Raw genomic sequence first — 25,025 nt, forward strand, 5'->3', positions numbered from 1 at the left:
ATTGCGGATGTAAAATTCAAATTGCATTGCGGCCAGGCAATTATTTTGTACTGCGCCCTATGTAAGCTTAAGAGCAATGCAAATTACTCAGCCCACACAAATAATGATCTGCAATTATGATAATGAGGGTCTCATTGCAGAGTTAGGAATACAGAGAGCATTAATCGCTGTATGACATTTGTGGAGCACAAAAATATAAAGCAAAAAAAAAAAAAAAAAAAAAAGTAATTAGAAGGGCAGCAAAGTCCTCTTGGGAGACAGAAAATAAAAGTTTTCCAAGGAGCTGAGAGTCCTTACGGCTGAGGTCACTAAGCATGAAAAGGAGTTGTTTGGAAAAGCCTCAGACATCATCAGTTATGCTAGTATCCTTAGGAAATGATATGTATTGGCCTGCCCTTTATTAGCATGACATCCAGAAGTGTGCCTAGCACTCTGGAAAAGGTGGATTGGGCTATCCCTCCAGACATTCCAACTGTGGTCTGAAAGGAACCAGAGGCCAAGGTCCCTGCAGTTGTGTGCTTTTATATAGCTCTTAATTACTAGCTTCTACAATGATTTGCACCTTGTAAGAAGAGATGTAAAGTTTTTGGAGGGTCAGCAATTGCCTAAGTACAAGGTTAAATCCTTACATCACATTATAATGTTTGCACCCGCTTAGTGTCCAGAGCCCTCCCAATTCTATGCTCTTTTCATTTGAATGCATTTCAATATAAATTAATGGATTAATATTTGGCGAAGTGAAAATTTGATAGCGGGTGCAGAACACCAGGTGAACCCCATTCTTTATATATGGCGCATTTTTAGCAGCCACTAAAATCAGACTTTACAGCTGCTAAACACGATTGACGGCAGCATATGGGGGTTTTGCACCCGCAAATCACTTTGCGCATAAGAATAATACTGTAATGGTCTTTAATTGAGAATACTGCAATGGACCAAGCTGAGTTAAAACCTTTAAAAACTAAGGAATGTGATAAAAAAATGGAAACCAAATAAGAATTGGAAACCAAATAACATTAATGATAGTGAAAGAAGATATTCATTTTATAAAACACCCAATTTTTCTGCTTTTAAGGTAGTATAAATGTGCAAAAATGTAAAAGGTTAATAATTAGAAGTATTCAGAAGTATCAAAAGGACACACAAGTTAAATGAGGTTAAAGTTGGTTTATTCATTGTCTTGTTTCCAAAAGTTAGAAAGCTAGCCAGTTGTTAAAAACACATTATTCCAATTTTATATCTGAACACCATTACTCTCAACAAACAATTTTCTTGGTTGTTTAACAAAACCCATCAAGATATTGTAGGGTCTACTATACCAGAGCCCCATTCTCTAATAACCAGGTACAGTAAAGGACTCCTTGGGTCTGCTGGCTTAACACTGAAACATGAACATTGAATAATAGAAACAAGAAAACCCCTGGCAATTAATTACAATTTCAAAAATAATAATCTCATTAACACAATCAGTTTTACTGGTGCCACTGCAATTGTCATACTTAGAAAAAAAATGACCACTCTGGGGTATAAGTTTTTTTTTTTTTTTTTTTTTTAAATCACATTTCTTAAAAGAATTAAAAATATATATATATATAAAACAAAATAAACAAACACCTGATAATTTTACAAAACTACTAAGTAATATAAACAAAGTTTTTTTTTTTTTTTTTTTAAACAAACATTCAAGCCGTTTGGTCTGTTTTGGAACAATGTGAAATTTATCACCTTTCAAAAATAGAAAATTCTTTGAGAATGTGCCCAGTTTGACAATTTTTATTTATTTAAATTTCCACAATTATTAGTTTCAATTGCATGGAATATAATATAACCATTTCTGCTATTCTAAAAATAATAATAACAGTTAGTGAAGTATTTTTTGTGTTTTTATTTTTTCCAACTAACAGTGAACCAATCTTGGCTTGAACTGCCTTTTACAAAATAAATGATTTTGTTGTGTAATTCTGTAAATACTTCCGTTATTTAAAATAAAACTGGTTATATTTAAACATCAGAACAACTCTACACCCCATACAAACCGGTAGTGTTTTGTCTCAGTGCCGATAACACAGTTGACAGCTCCATAGCTTTCAAACTGGCAATCTCTTTGACTGTACACAGTGCAAGTCCTGGGTGGGAATACTTGCACAATCTTTTAGAAACCTAGACAAACAGAAAATAAGCAGGGATTTGTCAAAGAAACCAGTCCACAGCATCAAACCGCTTCTTTTCCTATCTGAAATTCAATGAACTTGTTAAAACTGACCAGTTTAATTGCAGAGATGTGGAGGACAATCAATGGAGTTGTGGTATTTGGCAATTATATTTTAATGACGATCAGCTGAATTAGAAATGTTTTCAGTGGGCTAAACGACTTGAAAACAGCTGATTATTTCACTGATTCACCACTAATGGTTATTCAGCTCTTACAACCTTTACATATTTTTCAGCCTATTGCATAATTTCAATAAACTAGTATTTTGTAATAAAACTATAAATACAAAACAGCCACGATCTAATTTCTGGCTGGGCACATTTATTTCATTTGCATTTGGAATTGCCCATAACTTCTCCTCTGCAGAAGGCACTAGCTGAAAAATCTGTCTACTTTCGGATTACGCAAATCGATCCAGACATTGAAAATTAGTAATTCAAAAACAACTATGCTAGAATAGACTAAACCTCAACACATACCATCCTTTTAAAAGCACTCACTTGTCTAGGGAGGAAGTAAGGTGCATCCGTTTCTACAACTATTCTGTCCAGTGGTATCCTTTTCACCGCCTCTTTGGTTTGGACAGCGCGAGGGTAGGTGACCAGTGCAGTGAACCCCACTGAAAGATTAGGAAACTCCTCGAGAAAAGGCTCGATAACATCATAGCTGTCTGTGAAGCAGTGCCTGAAGCAAGAAACATGCAGCATTCAAAATGGATTATACAAACTGTCTCCAGAACAGCCTACAAGGTCATGCCTTTTGGCCGGGTTTCTTGTGAGACAGCTATAATTTGTGCTACAGTATATCCTGTGAAATGTAACCTGAACCACAAACCTCAGGCCAGTGATTATGTGTATTTCCACAGATGTAAAGTACAGATAGTAGCACTATGGGGTCACTGGACACATTATGAAACCCTGATCACAGCCCTGTGTTCAGACTTTGATTAAACTTGTTACCTGGAATGATACAGATTTTGGTGAAAACTGTGACCCTCTTCTGAACCCCCTGTTCCAATGAAGCTGTAATCTGAAACATTTTCCATTAAAATCATCCTAGGTGTCAGGTTTAATAAACATCCGAGCCATTGCTGTGTTCAAATTAACCTTCGATGAATTGAGTTGTGACGGAATGAAACATTTTTATAACCATTCTCCTCCAGACTGTGGTTTCCTTGTTTTCATGCTAGCGACTCGGAGGTAATTTAGTTGTGTTGGCTAGGAGGCTGTGTGGTTCAGTGGTTAAAGAAAAGAGCTTGTAACCAGAAGGTCCCCGGTTCACATCCCGGTTCAGCCACTGACTCATTGTGTGACCCTGAGCAAGTCACTTAACCTCCTTGTGCTCCGTCTTTCGGGTGAGACGTAATTGTAAGTGACTCTGCAGCTGATGCATAGTTCACACACCCGAGTCTCTGTAAGTCGCCTTGGATAAAGGCGTCTGCTAAATAAACAAATAATAATAATAATACCTGTGTATCTTGTAGTCCCTGGGCACAAGCTTCTTCATAATCTCAAACAAGTCTTCGTCAGCATTCCTGCAGTGTATAACAAGGGGCTTCCTCATAGATACCGCCAAGCGGAGCTGCCTCTCAAACACCTAGAGAAGAAAAACAAGACACCTTGCATTAAATATTACCTTACCAGCTTTGGTGTAAGAAAACTTCACTATACAAAATAGAAACTTTACTCCGATTGAAAGCCTACAAGAAAACCAGGAAGAAGAGTGCAGTGCAGTACTGTATGTTATGAATTTAAAAGGTAAAGGGGTTGTATCATAGTCTTTTTAGGAGATTTCTTGATAGGGAAAGTCATTAAAAAAATTGCAGTTGCAATTTATCATCTGTAATCTCGCTGGTTCCAATTGGATAACCAAGGTTTTACAGTAGATCAAAACACTGAAAATCACACAAACAACAAGATGATAATTTACTATACCTGTTTTTGCTTTAAGACTTTTGTGGTGCACTTGTGTGAATAGTCCAGTCCCATTTCACCAAACGCAATCGCTTTGGGGTGTCTCATAGCATCAAGTATGGCTCTCTCGTGTGCTTCTGTATAGTAACGAGCAAAGTGTGGGTGACAGCCAAAAGCCCCCCAAACTTTCTCCTCCCTCAGCAAATCTTCCCAGAGACGCTCTCTAATGATGAGACGGGGATTACAAAAATCAGCAATGCATCCTTCGAATTCCACAGGGAAAGTGCTGTGGTAGAGGTTCCGGAATGCAGCAAAGGTCCCTTTAAAAGTCAGCTTGGCATACAGCATATCCAGATGGCAGTGCGTGTCAATAAAGCCTTGCTGCCGAGGTCTTGTGGATGTGTTGGTGAAATCGCACGCCGGTGTAGAATTCAATGAGGTGGAACTATTGCCCTCAAAGGTTGAAATATCAAAGATTGAATTAGAAGAAGCCACGCTGGAGTCTAAATCCCTCCTGGTGCCTTTTTGCGAGCAGCCAGAATAGTCAAAAGAATACGACTGGGAGGCCCTTTGATAAAAAGAGCCAGAATTCCTGGAGTTATACAGTGGCAAAGGGGTACTGGCTCTGTGTTTCTCAGAGAGCCAGTAGGAATCATTGCTGGAGCTGCTTTGATAGCCAGGGCTCCTGTTCATCATGCTGGATGATGCAGTGGGCGTTTGGGGTCTACCACGCCAGTTCTCTGGTTGACTGGTCCAGGGGCTCATACAGGAAGGCAGAGGGTTCCCCATATATTCAAGTGCTGGAGGTGAATCATCGTACTTTCCTTTCTTCAGGCTGCTCGTAATACAATCCTCGTCTTGTGAAAATATCACTACAGTGACCGGGTCATCGACATCCGACCAATCAGCTCCATCCGATGATTCCTGGCCTTTCAATACAACACTCTGTTGGAGAAAAGCAAAAGAATGTGGTTTAAAGTCAATGTGATGTCTTATAGACCTAGAATGGGGGACCTAGCCATGGTCTTGATGCTGAATTATTGGAATCCTTTTAGACTTCCAACATGACAAAGGTTTCAGATCAATCAGCTTTTGTAGGAACTAGACAATCATGGATGGGCCGAATGGTCTGCTCACGTTCTTATGTTCTAGATTAAATGGTTAATTCTTCCAAGTGTTTTCTTCCAATTGTTTTCTCAATAGTGTGGTAAATAGGGGAAGTACCCAATTCTTTAATTCAAAATTAAAATAAGTGTCATTCGATGCATCTTTTTATAAAACGGTGAAGGAAAACCGACAAATTCAATGTGCTCTTTTCAAAGATTAGTAGGTTAAAGCATTTTCACATGTGTCCACATCCCCCCAAAGGCTTTAACAGACCTTACTGTATGTAATATTAGATGTATTAAATAAACTAGACAAAACTGACCAAAGGTCCATTGTAACTAAAATGTGCAACACTATGGGGACACTCAATGTTCAGCTATCACAGACAAACAGGCTGTACATACAAATCAAAGGCTGCTTTTCCTATGACTGATATGTTTTTGATATTGACTGCATACCTTCCAGACACTGAGAAAGACTTGTAGTCAAAAACATTTGTCATTGAATTTACCATGTTTTTTCGTACTTTTAGCGCAACAGCACACAGTGGTATCCTGTTTTAAATGTGTGTCTATCTACGGAAGAACCAAACGTTTCGTCTTTACAGATCACACTTACCCTTGTGAGGTTTCCAGTAAGACAAGCCTCTTTGTCTTCTCCTACATCAATGAACACCAGAGGAGATGGACATTTTTCCATCCCAGCATCACTTTCATCTTTAGTTTGTTCATCATCCTTCGTAAGTGAACAGCAATCGAGTTCATCGCTGCTTCCTGACTTTTTGTCTTGTTCTGCATCAGCAGCAGTGCTTGTGGTTTCACCAGGCTCCAGGTGGATTTTTTTCTGCATGTCTTTTCCAAATGCTGCAGAGATGGCTTTAAGGTATATGACTTTCAATCCATCTTCTGGCTTTCTGGTTTTCAGTTTGTTACCTGATGTCAATGTATTATTCTGTTCTGAACAGCGACCTGCGGTGGAGGATTTACCGGATGTGTTTTGAGATGTTTTTTTCTGGAAGAAAATGTACCAGAATCAGGTAGGGTTGGGACAATACTGAAAATCTCTGAAATAATAATTGCAGGATAAAAAAAATCCAGATAATTGCAATTATCGTGGTGTTTGCTCATTTAGATTCCACTGGTTTGGTTATACAAACATAAAATACTGTAGTCCCTCGCTAAACTGAGGACAGGTTACCTGGGATAAAAAATAAAAAAGTACAGTAAATGGCTCAGTGGTCCAGTGGTTAAAGCAAGGGGCTGGATACCAGTAGGATCCCAGTTCAAATCCTGGCTCAGCCACTGACTCACTGTGTGTGACCCTGAGCAAGTCACTTCACCTCCTTGTGCTCCATCCTTCGGATGAGACTTAAAACCAAGGTCCTATTGTAAGTGACTCTGCAGCAGCAGCAGTTGATGATGCATAGTTCACCCCCTAGTCTCTGTAAGTCGCTTTGGATAAAGCGTCTGCTAAATGACTAAATAATAATAAATATATTAGAACACCCCATTGTTTCTGTAGTTTTGATTTGTTGTGCATATAAAATCAAACCACAGTAACTCAATTTTGGCAAATTGTCAAAACAGGCAAATTAGTGATTGTCTAATTTAATTTATGACTTTAATATGCCACACAAGCAATTTATTTAAAATAGTAAGAGAAAAGGATCACAGCCACAAATGGTAAAACGCAGGAGACTTTTTGGATGTTGTTTAAGATGCCTAATTAAAGCACAAAGTGGTCTAACATTTTCACACGAGTGCCTATTGTTTCAATATATCACTGACTGGCTAAAATTGAAATTATTTCAACCTGCGGTTTTCATGCAGGCAGGTATATAAAGGATATAAATAACAAATATTGATGTGTTCCAATACATTTGCACACTACTGTATCTTATTGTAGTTTCTAGAAACATGCTAAAGACATTGTTTAGCATCATTTAGAGTATAAGAATGTTATCTAGAGAAATGCTCATTGGATTTTAATTGGTTAGGACATTCCTCCTTGAGAGTATTAGAATGTGCGATTGTACAGAGGCACCTGTATCACATGTTCACTGTACATGTGTATAATATGGATGTAGGTCATGGTGATTTACTTTTGAATGATTCTGTCAGCTCAACATTTTTTTATTTTTTTTTTTACAGTCTTGGCAAGGATCTGTGTCACTGTGAAAACAAGTTTTTTTTTTATATTTCTTTTCAATAAGGGTAAAAAGAGAGTAATGAATAATACATTTATCTTCAGTAACTAAACCTGATACACTACATTGTGTTTTGTGGTGACCACCACATTCAAGAAAAATGACCCAAGTTTTACATTCATCAATATCCAAAGACAATTTACTTCACCTAAATACTGAATTACCTTGGTGGGAGTCTGTGGTTGAAACAACGTCTTCCGAAGCCCAGAGCAACTCTTCAGTGAAGACCGACTGTCTTCACCACCTTGAGCGCTTTGCTGATTATGTATTGAGCTTGCAGCTGTTTTACACTTTGGTGTCTCCAGGCAAATATTGTGCATACTCTCCAGGTGAGCAGAGCCAGAGGAGACGTTCAGAGGTGTACAGCGAGCCTCATCTTCACAGTCCTCCTCCCCCGAAGACCAGCACGACGGCTGGGGAGTGCCAGCACTGCTCCTCCGATACTTGGTAGGTGAAGAGAATTGTGACCTTGGGCAGCAATACTTGACTTTTCTGCTTCGACTGCTGTTGTCCATATTGAGACACCTAGTCAGTCAAAACAACAAAGGACAATTTGTTTTTAGTGTCAGTGTACAGCTATGGCCAAATGTTTTGCAGCCCTTTATAGAATTAACTAATTTTGCCTCAAAGTTGAATGAAACCTGCTGAATTATGTTACGTTAACACATTGAACTACACACAGCTTTGTAGTTTTCCATATACTTAAACGAAAAACTGACAAATTGAAAAACGTGGCATTTCGAAATATAACATGAACTACTGTACTACTATTATGGCTTCCGGTAGACTTTTGCGATACCATTTTTTAGTTTCTTTGATTACATGATCACAGCTGTACACTCAGGGTTCAACCAATAGACTGAAACTGAAATGGTCTGCAAGTTTGTATGCTGTCTTTGCTTTCAGTTTGTGACACGTGATTGACACTAGCCAATCTTTGATTATCTTGGGTGTTTGCTTGTAAAATTGGCAGCCATTTAATACACAGTCATAGTTTTTCAATCAAATATAAAAATATACGTTTGCATTCCAAGATCAGTTATGGACATCTCACTGACGGGGATTTGCACTAGTATTATACACACAAATTATATAAATGAATAGGCCTAAAGGTTTTTAATGCCTCAGATTAAAAATGGACACGAAAATCAGCCGCCACCAATAATTTATATGCCTAAATTTATACCTGTGATTTTTTAAATCATCTTAATAGAAATATTTAAATATACTGTCGAGAACGTTCCTACATGATAGACTACAACCAACCCCATTCCCGCTCTCAAATCCCTCCCTTACGCAGTATGTTGTCTGGATCCATTCGGAGGCCATGATGTAAACACATACTGGAATTTAACAACACCCTCGTGCAGAATCGCTTACTGGTTATTCATCGGCAGTCGAAGACAAGAAATTAATTTACTAAAGATAAAACCCAGTTACGGTATTGAATTCAATTGTATAGACATGATAAAAACTTTGGATGCTGTATTTATAAACTACGGCCTGCAGGTCATGTTTGGTCCGGTTCGGTGACAAAAGACGTCTTTTTTTAATTAGTTTGCAAGTTTAATTTGACCATATACCATATGCGTTTTATTACTACAGTATTTTCTTATGAGTATTGCATTTTATTAAATCAGAAACTTTATTCACGGGAAATTTAAAAACAAAAACGTTGTCACAACAATATTCAGATGTGATAAAAAAAAAGACACAGATGTTCAGAAACCGTTATTTATCAATTAGCACAGTTGATACATTCGAGCTTCTATTTATTTAAAAAGAACAATTTGTTATTCAATTTCCGAGACGGTGTTTCACTGACGAAGTCACCCACCTGTACTTGACTTGTTAGCAGTTCCGTCTGCAGTAGACTTGCAACGTGAGTCTAGTGTGATCCGGACCGGAACCACGTGCACGTTCTGGGTTTATCTGGACTTCAGCGATTGCATTTTATAATCGCAATTTAACACACATTTATATTTTGTGAAATGTAATGTTCTAATTGCCAGTCAGTACATTGGTTATTAAGAATGAATGTGGCTATTTGATTTTCTAGTATTATAGTAGAATGCAAAAATGTATTTTAAAAATCCAAACATCACAAAAAAGTGAAATAATATAATTAAATTACTATTAGGAAAATAAATACTTTAAATGCACGAATATTAAAACCCTGTAAAGACGATATGTATCCACTAGATTTAGAATACCGGTGTCTCTTCAATTTATGCTAACTTACCTATCAAATATTCCTACTTTGTGTACAGCATGTGAGAAAGTACGTGTTTTGTAAAGTTACATTTTACTCCACATGTAATAATGAGTTTTAATATTTAATGCAGACACATGGTGTTAGCGAACGGTACAGTGTACTATACAGCTCGGCACAATTTTTAAATAAAAAAGCAAAAGATAAAGGCGATACGCTGACTGCAAAGTTTTTACATTGAAGATAGCGTTTTCTTGACATTATAAATAACTCTTAAGTACACCTTCGTAAAATTGTTTTGCAAAGGTATTATTATTATTATACCACTTTCTGACAGTATACAGTCAGGTTTTGGTACGCGTATTACATTCTGATGATGTACCACTTTCTAACACTACAGTCGCACAAATTGAGGTTACACCGGCAGTAATGTAAATGGCGCATTTGATATGTACAGTAGTGCAGAGATTGTAATTAAATATTGTTGATTTAAACACAAATTCACATTAATTTACTGTATACAATCTTTAAAGGTATACCATGTTAATTCGTAACACATTTTCTTATTATTTTGTTTCACTAAATGTCATACAAAAAATGACATTTAGTCTATTTTCGTATTCAGACTTGTATAGCTTTTAGAAAGTGCATGCCATGTGATACCGCGGTCCATTCATAGACTGAACTACAAAACAAAACGACGTATCTAATATCCAGCAGCATACGCAGGTAAGTGGTATTGTATTTATAGCAAATTAAACTGTCTAAAACGGTTTTTATGTCAATCATATATGTTAGTATACGTGTGAATTTATGTATGAAAGGTAGTATTCTATTCCATAGCTTGGATTTTTTACCATAGAAAACGCAGAGAATAAACGCGGTAGTGCGACTAGGCCTTACTCCAGCCTGTTGTTTTGTTTTGAGGCTGAACTGACCTGTTAGAACTTTCATTACCTTTAGTTTCCACTTCTCACCGGAAGAAGAAATCTTTATGGTCTAGAAGGCTGGGTGCATCTTCAGCTGATATTATTATCACGAGCATGTTTATTATTTATTTATTTATTTATTTATTTATTTATTTATTTTGGACCAGCACAGCATGTGTTCTTCCTTCAGATAGAAAGTCCTCTTGGAATATCATGTAGTATTTGTAATGACAGCATCCATTCTAAATCTGCCAGTGTCTTCATTTTGTCCTGGAGACAGCAGCGCTTGATCTTGCTTGATCTTTTTAGTCTGTCAGACATACAATGATCACAGCTTCTTCATATTCATGACCAGGCCAAAATCTGCTAATAACAAACACGGCTACTTACTGTCATTCTTTTAAATGTAATTCTTTGAGTACATCTACAATATTGATGTTGTGAACTTGTTTTTTTCTGTTTAAGCGTGAGGGATATATGGTATCTATTGTGTCCAGATGCTTGACCTTCAGATAGCTGTGCATGGTGGGTGAAATGACTCTCTTTTACATGTCCTGGTTCCTTCTTGTGTCTGGGACTTCGTTCAACTCTTATCTATTAACAGGAATGCTACCAACCCTTCTGTTCTTTAACTCTTTGCACACCAGTTCATTTGAAACTGCATTAAAGGGATTGCCACAGTTCGGTTGGAAAGTCTAGCAAGCATTTGGAACCCCTATTTTCAGTGTATGAATAAAAACCACACTGCGGTGCTACTAATATAGACACCTCATGATTAGGGATAGTCAATCGATCCCAGTGTGTTACTAATAATTGCAACACATTCAAGAACAAAGTTAAACAATTCATGTTTGTACCACAAGCACACAATGACAGATATAGATCAGTTTCAGAAAAAAGTATTATATATATATAACATCCTACCGCAGCAAGCTGTAGCAAAAGCCTGCCTGTTTTTTCTTTAGTCTTAAACATACATGCAGGGGACATTTTGTGTCCTTACTATTTAAAATGTGGGGAATATAAAAAAACATGATTGTCAAATATCTACTGGTATCCCTTCTAGCCTTTTCTAGTCTGTTGCAATCTGTTGTAGGAGGATTGGCAAACTCTATTTAAAGTAATGCCTTCTAAATCAGTGTTTTTAATCGTGGCATCATACAGTCTCAGCAGTCCGATCAGTCTTAGCGCTAGTATCAGCAGTCTTACCAGTTCCAGCCATGGCAGCACCAGTCTTACCAGTCCCAGTAGAGCCAGCACCAGTCTTACCAGTTCTAGCTGAAGCATCAGTGTCACCAGTCTCAGCAATAACTTCAGTAGCAGCGAACCAAATACATGTGTCTCAATGAAGGTATAAACCGATCTACTTATTCATATTTATAAGTTCTATTCTTCTTGTCCTTTAAATATCACATATTTCTGACAGTGTGAATAGGGTAATTTTTAGGTTGTTGTGGTTTTGCTGGGAGACTAAAAAATGTGAGTCATGAAATTTCAAATATCATCTAAGGTGGGTCACTGGCTAAAAAGAGTTAGCGACTTATATTGCTTTGCAGTTTGCATTAATAGTCTCCAGGCTTTACAGATGATAACTTTCACCTTCGTAACATATACAGGATATGCAGGGTTTCTTTAGACACAAATTAGATTTTTGCCTCAGTCAATAGCAATTTTTTATAGTTTTATAGATCTAGCAGTTTTCAAATCTGTCGCATTGCTGTAGGTTTGTATGGTCATGTCGCTGCGAAAATATCTTGTCGCCCGATGAAAAATCATATCGCGACTGATGTGTAGCGGGCCTTAATTCAGAAATATTCATCTATAAAGCCTTCTGCATTTCCAACTGCAGTCACTTCATAGTGCTCTGTCATGACTACTTTGTAAAGCACTGGAAGGCTGTTCATTACTTATTTATTATTGGTTGTTTAAAAGGAAATACATTTATGAAGAAATAAAAACAAGACAGTGCTCTCATAACAATATCTGAACCACCAAAAGCAACATTTAACTGTACATGAGTCACAGACAAGTGTTAAATATAGTACTCTTACACAACCTAAACTGAACTTTAACATCTGTTAAAATGGACTAAGTACTGTAAACTACAGTTTTTTGCAATTTGCAATTTTTGCAATTTGTTTTGTAACTGACCCATTGGAGCCACACATTGCAAATCATGCGCTGTGTTTAAAAACAATGAGGTTTTCTTGAATGACATGAAAATGTGCGATTCCACGAGTGGCCTGTTTCTAACACTTCCCCAAGTCCTTTCACTTCTGCTTTGGTTTGTACCTGCGTATCCCACCCCAGCACCACAATGAGTAAGAACGATGTGAGAACTTGACAATTGTAAGAAATGAACTAACATGTATATCTACAACATGTATCACATACAGCTTCAAAATAAACATGCCCGTATTCACAGTTCAGATTTTATGCTGTCACATAATACAGTAAGCGGTATTGTCACTCTATTATGTAAATGTGATTTGCATCGTATTCATAGCATTATATATATATATATATATATATATATATATATATATATATATATATATATATATATAATAAACGATTCTGTAAAAACAACTGCAGCAGCTTTTCTGACGAGTGTAAATGCACACTTCCACTTGACAGGTGCTCTGCATGTTTCTCATGTTCAAAAGTAGTCTTTCTTGCATCTTCGCATCAGTGATCATCACCCTGATTAGTCATTCTAGAAAGAGCACATAAACACGGGTTAACCTCGAGGGAAACAAAACTAGCTACTGATTAAACACAAGAAACAGATTTTTTTAGATGTATTTTATTGGTTAGCTTTGAGCTGGTACTCGTGGCTACACCACTTGTGCACAACGGCTCAAAACTACCTCTGACCCATATATTATTCTCTCTCTCTATATATACAAAAAAAATCTGTGTTTGAGTTTAATTGAATGGCAAAATATGAGGTCAGTACCTTGATGTGTGCCCTCTGCTGCCACTGGCGTATCTAGTGATGCAACCAATGAGCACTCCTGCTTCGTGGCACTGCTCATGTCTTGGCTAGAGTCAGTATGAGGTGTCTCTGTTTGTGAAGATTCTTCATTTCCAATCATTGAGCCCTTCATGTTTACTTTACATTGGTATCCAAAGGCCTCATAGTGTCTGAAACCAGGAGACAGAGTTTGCTTTTGAGCTGCTTGGCGTGATGTACATGCTGGGTCAAGGTGATCTGGTGCTGGAGTCCTGGAACAACCTTGAGATGCTGAATCTCTGCTCATGGAAGAAGCCACCAATTCTTCAAATAAATAGCCGCAGGTCTTCACTAGGTCTTGTGTTCCTTTAACACAACCCTCTGAATCCTTCACAAACCCCGGGGGGTTGTTCACAACATGGCCAGTGTCTGGTGAGCAGCAAGCAGTGCTGACTTGCATTGCTGGCACAGGGGCGAAGCTGTCCGGATCATCTGATTCACAAGGTAACTCTAATATTGCAAGGCTTTGTATCCCATTTGCTAGAGCTGTTGACGCCTGGGAGTTGAACATCATTGAACTTGGTCCATTTTCAAAATGAAGGACATCGACTTCTTCGTTATGGAGTGGTGCTTGATATTTTATTGCAATGTCAAGCTTCTCTAACAGTGTATGTACCTGTCATTGAAAAAGGTCACTTTTTACAGTCATGATCTTGCTGAAGCACAGAATAAATATATATTTAAACAACAGGGTTAGCATGCATTATGATTACTATATATCCCAAGATGGTTCGGGCAGGGACAAATACCATATGTACCACATACTGTACTGTACATGAAATGAGTGTAAATAAGCTACATTTTATATGACTGACGTATCTGTCAAGCAAGTAGACATCTTCTGTATTATATCAAATCTATATCTTACTGCTTGTTGTTTGTTAGTTTCAGTCATGATTGACAAGACAGTAGATCAAACTGACTTTGACAGAGGACTGACATCAGGTGCTTGTTAGGCAGGTGCTTCCACATCCAATCCTGCTCTGATTACTAAAGGAACAGTCTTGTGATAGACACTAAGATGGTGATAAATGTTTAAGACTAGCACTCATAGCATGTATATTTAGCAATGTTTAAACTACAGTATTTGGGACAGGGAGGTTGGGGGATAGTGTGCACTAGATTGACAGATCTTTGGACAGATATACATATAAACAGACAGAGAGAAAGATACATAGAGATAGATACAGAGACAGATACATTACTTCTGATGCGGCTGGTCTTTTTTGGAAACAAAGGCATACAACCCTGGCAAACTGCACTGCGGAGATAAAAGGCCACTCCCCAGCCTTTCTGTCCAGGTATTTCCGACAAATTTCTTCAGCAGCCAGTCTAGGGTTTTCCACATTCACTTGGTCTGTTTCTTCTCTGATCAACTTGTGCTGTTAATAAAACAAAATATAAAAGAATGGATTTATTTGATCAATTATATACAAGACCGTTTAAAATCCTTGGAAATATTAATACAAAGAAAAAGTCAGTAGTTTTGTAACTTATATTCTTGCAGAAATATTTAAGCAATATACATTTTAGTTAGTTTCCTAGAATTTACCTATTGCTAATAACATCATGGATATAAAAACCTGCTGATGGGGGAGCTGTTTCCTGCATGCCTTAGCTGATTGCATGCCACTCAGTGCAACCCCATTGTTCAGGATGCATGACACATTTTGAGTTTCCTACTCAGGGTAACAATCTCACTGTCATTGTTAGGGTCTGGCTGCGCTCCCCGTCTCACTGGTCTTGACCTGAGCCAGTGGGGCAGTCTTCTGGCAGACAGAGATCAACCCTTCTCCCATGTTTAGTTTGATCAATCGCATGCTGCCTCTCTTTCATTCTAGGGGTCTTGGTTTCTCTTGCAGGGACATTTCTCCTCGTTCCACCGCAGTGCCCTTGGTCTGTCTGAGTCACTGAGTGCACACGCTGCCACGGACTAAGATCAACCCCTATGATTTCAGCTTCTTTCACTTCCCTATTTCAGAACTGGTGCTTTAATATTGTTAAATAATAAATGTATGCTATCCAGTGCACGGTCATGGCTCCTATCTGCCCTGTTCTGCTATTTTACTTGCACTTGCATTCTCAAGTCGGAACACAAATACCACAGTGTCAAGGTTGTAAAGGGGTAGCACGCTACACGCTGGGTTATGTGTTTCTTACCAAAAGTGAAGGTTTTCCTGATTTATCTCTTGCTTTCAGACCAGTCAGAATTTCTGCAAGCACCTACAATAAAAATAATAACTATAATTACATTATGGTATAGAGTGCTGTACGATACAAGCTGATCAGACCCGTTTTGAAGGGAGTGCAAAAGCAAATGTTCAAATAAAACAAATGTAATAGAATAAAATCAGATAAGAACCTTTAGGATTACATTTCCATTAAGGTGCTCCCCAATGGCTTTTAAAATGTTGCTCTAATGATAGCAGCAGCACATTTGAATTCCTAGGGTTAGTTCCAGCAAGGAGGAGTTAGCCTTGTAATACTGTCTCAGACAAAATAGAGACCAATCTGTTCAAAGATTTCTCTGAAAGGGATTCTCTGGCCAGCACAGTGGGCATTTGGGTGCTGAGAGCCAAGGACTGATCTACTTATCAAAAACATATACTACTACTACTACTACTACTACTACTAATAATAATAATAATACAGTGCGTTTATAAGCAGTATATACATGTTATATATGCAAAAATGTGTTCCTATAAATATGTCCATAGTGGGAAAATAAGTTTGCTGCAGACATTTCCTGTTTTTGCTGAAGTTGCAGAGATTGTTGCCTTAACCATCAGTCATTGGTTATCCAGGCGCAGTTAATAAATGCAACCCAATTGAACCATTCCTGTCAACAAAACTAGGCTGTTTGTGATCTGCAGTGTACTGCTTTAGAAATCACAGATCGAATTTGAAAATGGAAACTCACAACGCCACAGGAAAAAACATTGACTTTGTCCGATATTTGCCTGTTTCTAATGAAGTCGTCAGGAAAGTATGCGAGACATGTTTCTAGGAGGCCTGTCTGAGTGTTGGTGTATCCGCTCCTGGTATCAGATGGTAGAATCGTGGCTCCAAAGTCGCACAGCTTTGGTGTGAAGCAGCTGCCCAACAGCACATTGGTACTGCAGATTAAAGTGAAACAATGTTCAAGAAGAGTTAGGGGTGACTGGACTGAAGTCTTTAAAATCTTAAAAGTTAACCCTAAACAATACTTTAAGCGCAGCATAGAAACCAGGACCAGAGGACACAGCTGGAAAGTATGAACCGACTTGACACTGTATTGAGCCTGTTCTTGTTCCTAACTGTGCTTGAACACATTTTAAACAAATCTCTCCTAAAAACAGGTAACGCAGATGGACATCTTAAATCTTCTTCATTTGTTATCAGTGCAAAATAACTGGGTAGGATATTTGTTCTTCATTAACCCCTTATTAAAAAGCGTGAAGTAAAATGGATATGTGACTGTAAAAAAATGTAAAGAGATTGAGAGAGAGACATGGGACTGTGTTTGCAAACACCACACAGAAGTATTCTATTATATATTCCAAGAAGAAACCAGGGCTTTTAACAGGCAGTAAAAGTGTGTGTGTGTGTGTGTACGTGTGTGTGTCACCTCGTTGTACATTATTCCTAGAAAATGTATCATATTTTGGGATATCACTGCTCTTGTGAAACATTTTGCATATCTGAAGTGCAGACAACTAAATACTCAGGGATAACAATACACTGACATTTAAATAAACCAAACTGTATAAGTTGAAATGTAATGCTTCCCCATGTTACATGATAAGAATGCATTCAGAAAGCTTGCTGCATTGTAGTTTTAGTGGAGGAACACGTTACCTTTTTATGTTGCCATGGATGATCTCCTTTGAGTGTAAAAAGACAAGGGCATGGGCAATCCCCACAGCTATGCTAATGCGGGACTCCCAAGAAATAGGGGGGCTGCCATTCTGTAAAGACACAAATGAAATAACTTGCATGTCTGACAGCACAGAATCTCGTTTGTTTTTATCATGCTTGTCCTGACTGTGTAAGCTGCATGCACTGTGTATTCTGTACACTTCTTACTTACAATTAACTGCAGCCTGTCTTGCAGAGATCCGTTTTCCATGAACTGGTAAATCAAGCAATATGAGCCATTGTCAATGCAGCAAGCCACCAACTCCAAAATGTTACTGTGGTGATATCTGCAAATAAAGGTTTTATGTTTCCAATAAGTCAGTACTAAACAACAAAAACAACAAAGCTTTTAGCGCTGTCCAAACAGATTGCAACAATTTTTTTTTTTTATTCTAGTAATTTTCTGAGGCCTAGTGCAATTTCGTGGCACTTAACTGTAATATAATGACTTTAAAGCACCTGAGCGATTGAGACAATCTAGGAGGTTTTTAATAAACTCTTTCAATATTGCAGATCTGTATTCAGGTCTAGGAACCGCAACTACGCTCTATAATGCAGTATAACAGCATACCAGTAAAATATTATCTATCTACATTTGTATCTCATTACATGTTCAATGTAAGGTACTAAAAGAATGTCATTAGTTATTTTAGGGTAGTTAGTAGCACTTTACGTTAAGTGTCTCTAATTGCTGTGTATTTACAAAGTACAGTAGTTACATGTTAAATTACAATGTACAAAACATGTAAATCTTTATGCACGACATATGTAAGTACACAATTGTATCAGAAAAGGGTTAGGTTTGGAATTAGGTTTAGAGTCAGGGTTAGGGTTATATCATGCAAAAAAATGTACACATTAAGTACACTGTAACTATGCATAATAACATTGGAATTACGTGTAAGCACACATGTATTTACTAAGTAACTACTCTGTAAATGCACAGTAATTAGAGACACTTAATGTAAGTCTTTGTTTACTAAGAGTAAAATGCTTTAAAACATACACCCATGTCTGATAATCTAGAAGGAATCTGTGTTACCAAATCAAAGTTTTTCAAGTCCAAAAGATATTGGCACATTGATACTCAACAGAAGAACATATGATTATTTACAAAGAGAGGAGATCAGTAGCTGATTGATCCCACCAGAACTTTGTTAATCGGGTCTTAAGAATCCCACAGATTCTGCATCAAAGCATATTAGATAAAACATGGATGAAAGCTGCTGCAATATGCAATAATCCAACATCATACAGTGCAATGCAGTTTGCTCTTGGAATCACAAACAATGCTTCTGTGTTGCCAGTTTCCTGTGCATTCCAAGGTTGTTTGAAAACTTTACATGTAAATATCTTTTTAGCCTTTTAAGCAGAGATACCCAGTTTGCCTGGAGGTCAAAATTGAAAAAAACTATTTGTCTTTGTATGTGTTATGTTGCTGTAACAAACATATTTTCCTTTTTTTTCTTTTTTTTCTTTTTTTTTTATAAATTTAGTCGTTGCCAATTATTTTTTATTATTTTCTCCTAATTTGGAATGGCCAATTATTTTATTATGCTCAGCTCACCGCTACCACCCCTGCGCTGACTTGGGAAGGCGAAGACAAACACACACTGTCCTCCGAAGCATGTGCCGTCAGCCGACCGCTTTTTTTTCACACTGTGGACTCACCATGCAGCCACCCAAGAGCTACAGCGTCGGAGGACAACGCAGCTCTCGGGCAGCTTACAGGCAAGCCTGCAGGCGCCCGGCCAGACTACAGGGGTCGCTGGTGCGCGGTGAGCCGAGGACACCCTGGCCGACCTAACCCTCCCTCCCCCCAGGCGAAGCTCGGCCAATTGAGCGCCGCCCCGTGGGAGCTCCCGTCCTCGGTCGGTAAAGGAATAGCCTGGACTCGAACTCGCGAAGTCCAGACTTTAGGGCGCATCCTGCACTCTACACAAGTGCTTTTACTGGATGCGCCACTCGGGAGCCCCAACAAACATATTTTCTATTGGTTACAATAAGATAGGGTGAAATTTGATTACTGCGTAATGATTACACTATTCAACAATTATTTTATGTTGGGTATAGCTGCTGACATAGCATACTTACTTAGAGGATGCATATCTCTGTACAGAAACATTTCTCCAAAGTTCTTCTGTACACCCCACCACTCTATCAAAAACAGAAATGACAAATGACATACATTAGTACAGTAATGGAACATTTGAAGAATGTAGCACTAAATCTTTTTAGAATTGCCAATTATATGTTTCTTTTTTTTTTTTTTTACTAAAACCCAGCAAATATGTTGGATGTTTCTGTGTTTCCAGAGTCCAGAGTCTACGCACCTTTCGACTGTGAAAAACACATTTTCAGAAACATTTCTTTTTGGTCAATCAGGAGAGACTCTGAGTATGTTACTCATCGATCCATAGTAGATGGCATGCTGCTAAAATAAATCTTTGTATTGGTAATGAATTGGCAACTCAGCCCATTGAATTGAATGGTGCTGGATGTGAAACGGTGACCTCACAGTTCAAAGATGAACGTCCGTTCAACAGTAGAGCCAGCTCTGTAGTGGGAAGGTAGGCACATGTCTTACACTGATGTCAGTGTTATTAACTCATCAGCTGCTGGAGGAGAAATCTAGTACAATATGTACACTGACAGGCCATGTCTGTTCAATGTGAAAAGTAAAGAATATGACGTGTTGCTTGAAAAAGAAAAAAGTGTCCTTGCGTATGCTTGACTTGAAACCTATTGCCGCAAAACACTGTTTAAGATGACCACTCAAGGGAGCTTACAGTGCAGTAACTTTAAATTAAGAAAAGAAAAAAAAACACAATTGCTCATTTAAGTAACAAATTGCTCATTATTTTTGAGTATACTTATTATTATTATTATTATTTATTTCTTAGCAGACGCCCTTATCCAGGGCGACTTACAATCGTAAGCAAATACATTTCAAGCGTTACAATACAAGTAATACAATAAGAGCAAGAAATACAATAATACTTGCCTCGTGCAGTTTCCTGAAGGCATATTGGTTATTAGCTTCAACCCCTCTGTAAACATCTCCAAACACTCCTGAACCGATTATCTGATCAATACTGAAATTGTTGGTGGCTTTCTTAATATCTTTAAAAGACCAGCAGTTTAGACCAGAACACTCCCTGGTTGTCTCTTGTTGAATTAAAGCACCTTCCTATAATACAAAAGAAGAGCTGAAGTCTAATGTGTTCAGAAGCTATCCCAACCCCACCTCCCAACTCCAATGACTGTCTCCTGCTCCTTTCCTGTGTGTGATATGGTTCAAGTCTGGTGACAGCGGGCTGGAACTGGAGTGTGCTGAAGGAACCACCATGACACTGAAACAGGATCTGGGGGCTAAGTGTGGGGTTGAGCGCAACAGAGCTTCTGTTCAAAGGTAAGAAAGACACTTTCTCCTAAGGACATTGGAAGTCTTACCTGTTGGTCTCTCTTCCCACAAGTCACATGACCACTTTGCGTTGCTGACATGAGGTGAACAGGAATGGGGGGTGGACCAGTTAAGGAGGAAACACATTTTTCTGAAATTATAAATAAATAAACGTAACTTTTTAATGAATGCATATTTGTATTATAATAAACTGTTAATATATTCAACAAACATTAATACAGATTCCTATCCAAGCAGGTCTTAAAAGACCATTTCCTCTGTCATCAGATATTTTTCCACAGTCTACTAACTGCACAAAGATGCAGCTTATTTAGGTGGAGGAGCCATTATAATACCCTACAATGCAAATACACAACTGTGTCTGTATTTACAAGTAAAATATAAACAAGATTTCTACAGCGCCTTTCATGATGAAACATACAATAACATAGATACAATAACATAGGTGCAGGTGACTGTATGCCCCTGTCAATAAATATGTGTCTGACAAACATGTTTACCTTGACTTGGCAGTTTTGTGTCTGAGTACACACTGAACCCTGACACGGGACTTCTTCTGACCCCATCTAGGGAGGAGTGAGATGGGAGAGTGACATTAGCGGTAGCAGGCAAATATCAGGATAAACAAATGACTCGTATATTTACTCTGAATCCTCATCTTCTGCCTACAGCTACATGGTTGTGTTTTTAAAGCAGCATAGAACACCAACTGGTACCCTTATCCCTTCCAATAAATAACAGCTCTGTTTAGGCCTCAGCAGGCTTTCTAAAGCTGAGGGAACTCAAAGCCACTTTTTCAGGAACAGTCGCTCAAAACCTGGTTCCAGGAGACCTAGTCTGCTGTATCAAATCCCTAGCTCCTCTGAAGCCAGCTATTTCATCTAGGGGAAAGTGACTGTTTTAGATTAGGAAACATGCAACTCTGATTTTAAACCAAAGCTTTATGAAATGCAGTACACCCACCAAAAACAGGAAGCTATGCGTGTCAGCTGCGGTTTTTATGTTTATTAAAGGATCACAGTGAAAGCTTAGTTTTGTTGTAAGAATAACTCCTTCATTAGAAAGAGGATGGCCCAATGGAAGACATGCGCAGCGCTTGATTTGCTTTGTATCATTTAACAGCACATTCAAATGAACGTTTAAATGAAAAATGGAAAAAGAAATATATCCAGAGACTCATTTTAGTTGTATGAAAGTAAAACATATAGGCTATAAATAAATACATTTGAGCCATTTGTGTTTGTAGTTGTTAGTTATTATACATGGATACCATGCATGTAACAGTTCATTATATATTTATTAAGCTTTTAAAATTACGATAGAACTCGCTAACTCACTACACAATTTGTTTATAATTGTTCGGTTAATTCCTCTAATCATGTTGAATGTATTTTTGCTGGTAGGCTACGCTTCCGCGATAAATAAACTCAACATGATTAGCAGTAGCCACCAAACACTTACAGTATTATAAGAACATTTTATATGCATACAAATGTGTGAAGGTGAAAGTGTACACTGTACATAAAGTTACCAATACATTTAGGCAAAGTCCATGTCAATGACCTGTTGCCTGTATAATACAAATAAAAACCTAAGAGTAAATAATGAAATCTTGGTATAGAAAACGACATATATATATATACAGTACTGTGCAAAAGTTTTAGGCAGGTGTGAAAAAAATGCTGTAAAGTAAGAATGCTTTCAAAAATAGACATGTTAATAGTTTATATTTATCAATTAACAAAATGCAAAGCGAGTGAACAGAAGAAAAATCTACATCAAATCGGCAGGTAGGTTGGCCCAAACATCTTGGAGAACTAACCACAGCTCTTCTGTGGATTTAGGCAGCCTCAGTTGCTTCTCTCTCTTCGTGTAATCCCAGACAGACTCGATGATGTTGAGATCAGAGCTCTGTGGGGGCCATACCATCACTTCCAGGACTCCTTGTTCTTCTTTACGCTGAAGATAGTTCTTAATGACTTTCGCTGTATGTTTGGGGTCGTTGTCATGCTGCAGAATAAATTTGGGGCCAATCAGATGCCTCCCTGATGGTATTGCATGATGGATAAGTATCTGCCTGTACTTCTCAGCATTGAGACCATTAATTCTGACCAAATCCCCAATGCCATTTGCAGAAATGCAGCCCCAAACTTGCAAGGAACCTCCACCATGCTTCACTGTTGCCTGCAGACACTCATTCGTGTACCGCTCTCCAGCCCTTCAGCGAACAAACTGCCTTCTGCTACAGCCAAATATTTCAAATTTTGACTCATCAGTCCAGAGCACCTGCTGCCATTTTACTGCACCCCAGTTCCTGTGTTTTTGTGCATAGTTGAGTCGCTTGGCCTTGTTTCCAAGTCGGAGGTATGGCTTTTTGGCCGCAAGTCTTCCATGAAGGCCACTTCTAACCAGACTTCTCCGGACAGTAGATGGGTGTACCAGGGTCCCACTGTTTTCTGCCAATTCTGAGCTGATGGCACTGCTGGACATCTTCCGATTGCAAAGGGAAGTAAGCATGATGTGTCTTTCATCTGCTGCAGTAAGTTTCCTTGGCCGACCACTGCGTCTACGGTCCTCAACGTTGCCCGTTTCTTTGTGCTTCTTCAAAAGGGCTTGGACAGCACATCTGGAAACCCCTGTCTGCCTTGAAATTTCTGCCTGGGAGAGACCTTGCTGATGCAGTATAACTACCCTGTGTCTTGTTGCTGTGCTCAGTCTTGCCATGGTGTATGACTTTTGACAGTAAACTGTCTTCAGCACCTCACCTTGTTAGCTGAGTTTGGCTGTTCCTCACCCAGTTTTATTCCTCCTACACAGCTGTTTCTGTTTCAGTTAATGATTGTGTTTCAACCTACATATTGAATTGATGATCATTAGCACCTGTTTGGTATAATTGTTTAATCATACACCTGACTATATGCCTACAAAATCCCTGACTTTGTGCAAGTGTACCTAGAAGAATTGATGCTGTTTTGAAGGCAAAGGGTGGTCACACCAAATATGGATTTGATTTAGATTTTTCTTCTGTTCACTCACTTTGCATTTAGTTAATTGATAAATATAATCTATTAACATGTCTATTTTTGAAAGCATTCTTACTTTACAGCATTTTTTCACACCTGCCTAAAACTTTTGCACAGTACTGTGTGTGTGTATATATATGTTGTTTTCTATACCAAGATTTGATTATTTACTTTTAGGTTTTTATTTGTATTATTCAAATAAAATCCACAGTAGAGGTCAGTTGTCATATAATGTACGTATCCAGAGTTCAGATACAGTTACAGTTGCATTGATAATTTCTGTAACAATACACTAGGTGCAAATAACGGTAGATCATTTTAGCAATACCACAAACGATCCGTAAGGTTACAAATGGTTAAAACAAGTGAATAAATCCCATTCATAACCACAAGTATTGAAAAGGCTTAAATATTTTAAGAACTACAAATATTGAATTACCTTGGTAATCTGTAAGAAATTAACCCTGGTCCCTCTCTCTCTCTCTCTCTCTCTCTCTCTCTCTCTCTCTCTCGCTCTCTCTCTCTCGCTCTCTCGTCGGCGTCAAAGCTGTTGTCTGTTACATATCTGTTTCAAGGTGTGTTATATTCTCTTTCATTAATTCAAATCCTCCTTTTCCAAGTGCAAATTAACTCCTGATAAATTATTACAGTTAACATGGATTTCCTTTTTAATTCCCACGTAAACAAAGAAACAGCAAGAATCACTGCTCGTTAATATTAACATTATTTCGTAAATCAACATCATTTCGGAAATCACATTAGCACGATTATTTAATAACAAAATAGGCATAACGACCACTTGTAAATGCCAGTCAGTGCTACATACCGATTTGTTGATTAACACTGGAGTTATCGAAACCGCACCCCCACCCCACCCAATAGGTGTTAGAATTTTCTAACACCTATTTTTTTCCAAATCAGATAATGCTTTATTGTGCTGAGATCCTAATAAAAGTCAAAAAGCAGTATAACTTTTAGAGCTGTTTGCTATAGTACAAGATATCCAGTGAACGGACAGCAGCAGTTTAGTGTTATCAAGTACTGGACTTACATGTTCTGCACTGTACTGTGTCACTGACTGGGAAA

At 38.1% G+C, this 25,025-nt stretch overlaps 1 protein-coding gene across 2 annotated transcripts; it reads right to left on the bottom strand.

Moving 5' to 3' along the window:
* Positions 1 to 1,152: 1,152 nt before the first annotated feature.
* On the bottom strand, positions 1,153 to 9,383 carry LOC117412523 (putative deoxyribonuclease TATDN2). Of its 2 annotated transcripts, XM_058988864.1 has the most exons (7): positions 9,276 to 9,383; positions 7,603 to 7,963; positions 5,851 to 6,243; positions 4,147 to 5,070; positions 3,681 to 3,808; positions 2,713 to 2,896; positions 1,153 to 2,160 (listed from the first exon to the last, which is right to left on the bottom strand). In XM_058988864.1, the coding sequence occupies exons 2-7, from the start codon at positions 7,951 to 7,953 to the stop codon at positions 2,020 to 2,022; spliced, it is 2,121 nt and encodes a 706-aa protein (XP_058844847.1). In that variant the 5' UTR covers positions 7,954 to 7,963; positions 9,276 to 9,383; the 3' UTR covers positions 1,153 to 2,019. The 2 variants fall into 2 exon arrangements, with proteins under 2 accessions (XP_058844847.1, XP_058844848.1); XM_058988865.1 differs by lacking the exon at positions 5,851 to 6,243.
* Between the last annotated feature and the right edge of the window lie 15,642 nt (positions 9,384 to 25,025).

This window comes from Acipenser ruthenus, chromosome 16 (genome assembly GCF_902713425.1).
Source record: "Acipenser ruthenus chromosome 16, fAciRut3.2 maternal haplotype, whole genome shotgun sequence".
NCBI classification, from domain to species: domain Eukaryota; kingdom Metazoa; phylum Chordata; class Actinopteri; order Acipenseriformes; family Acipenseridae; genus Acipenser; species Acipenser ruthenus.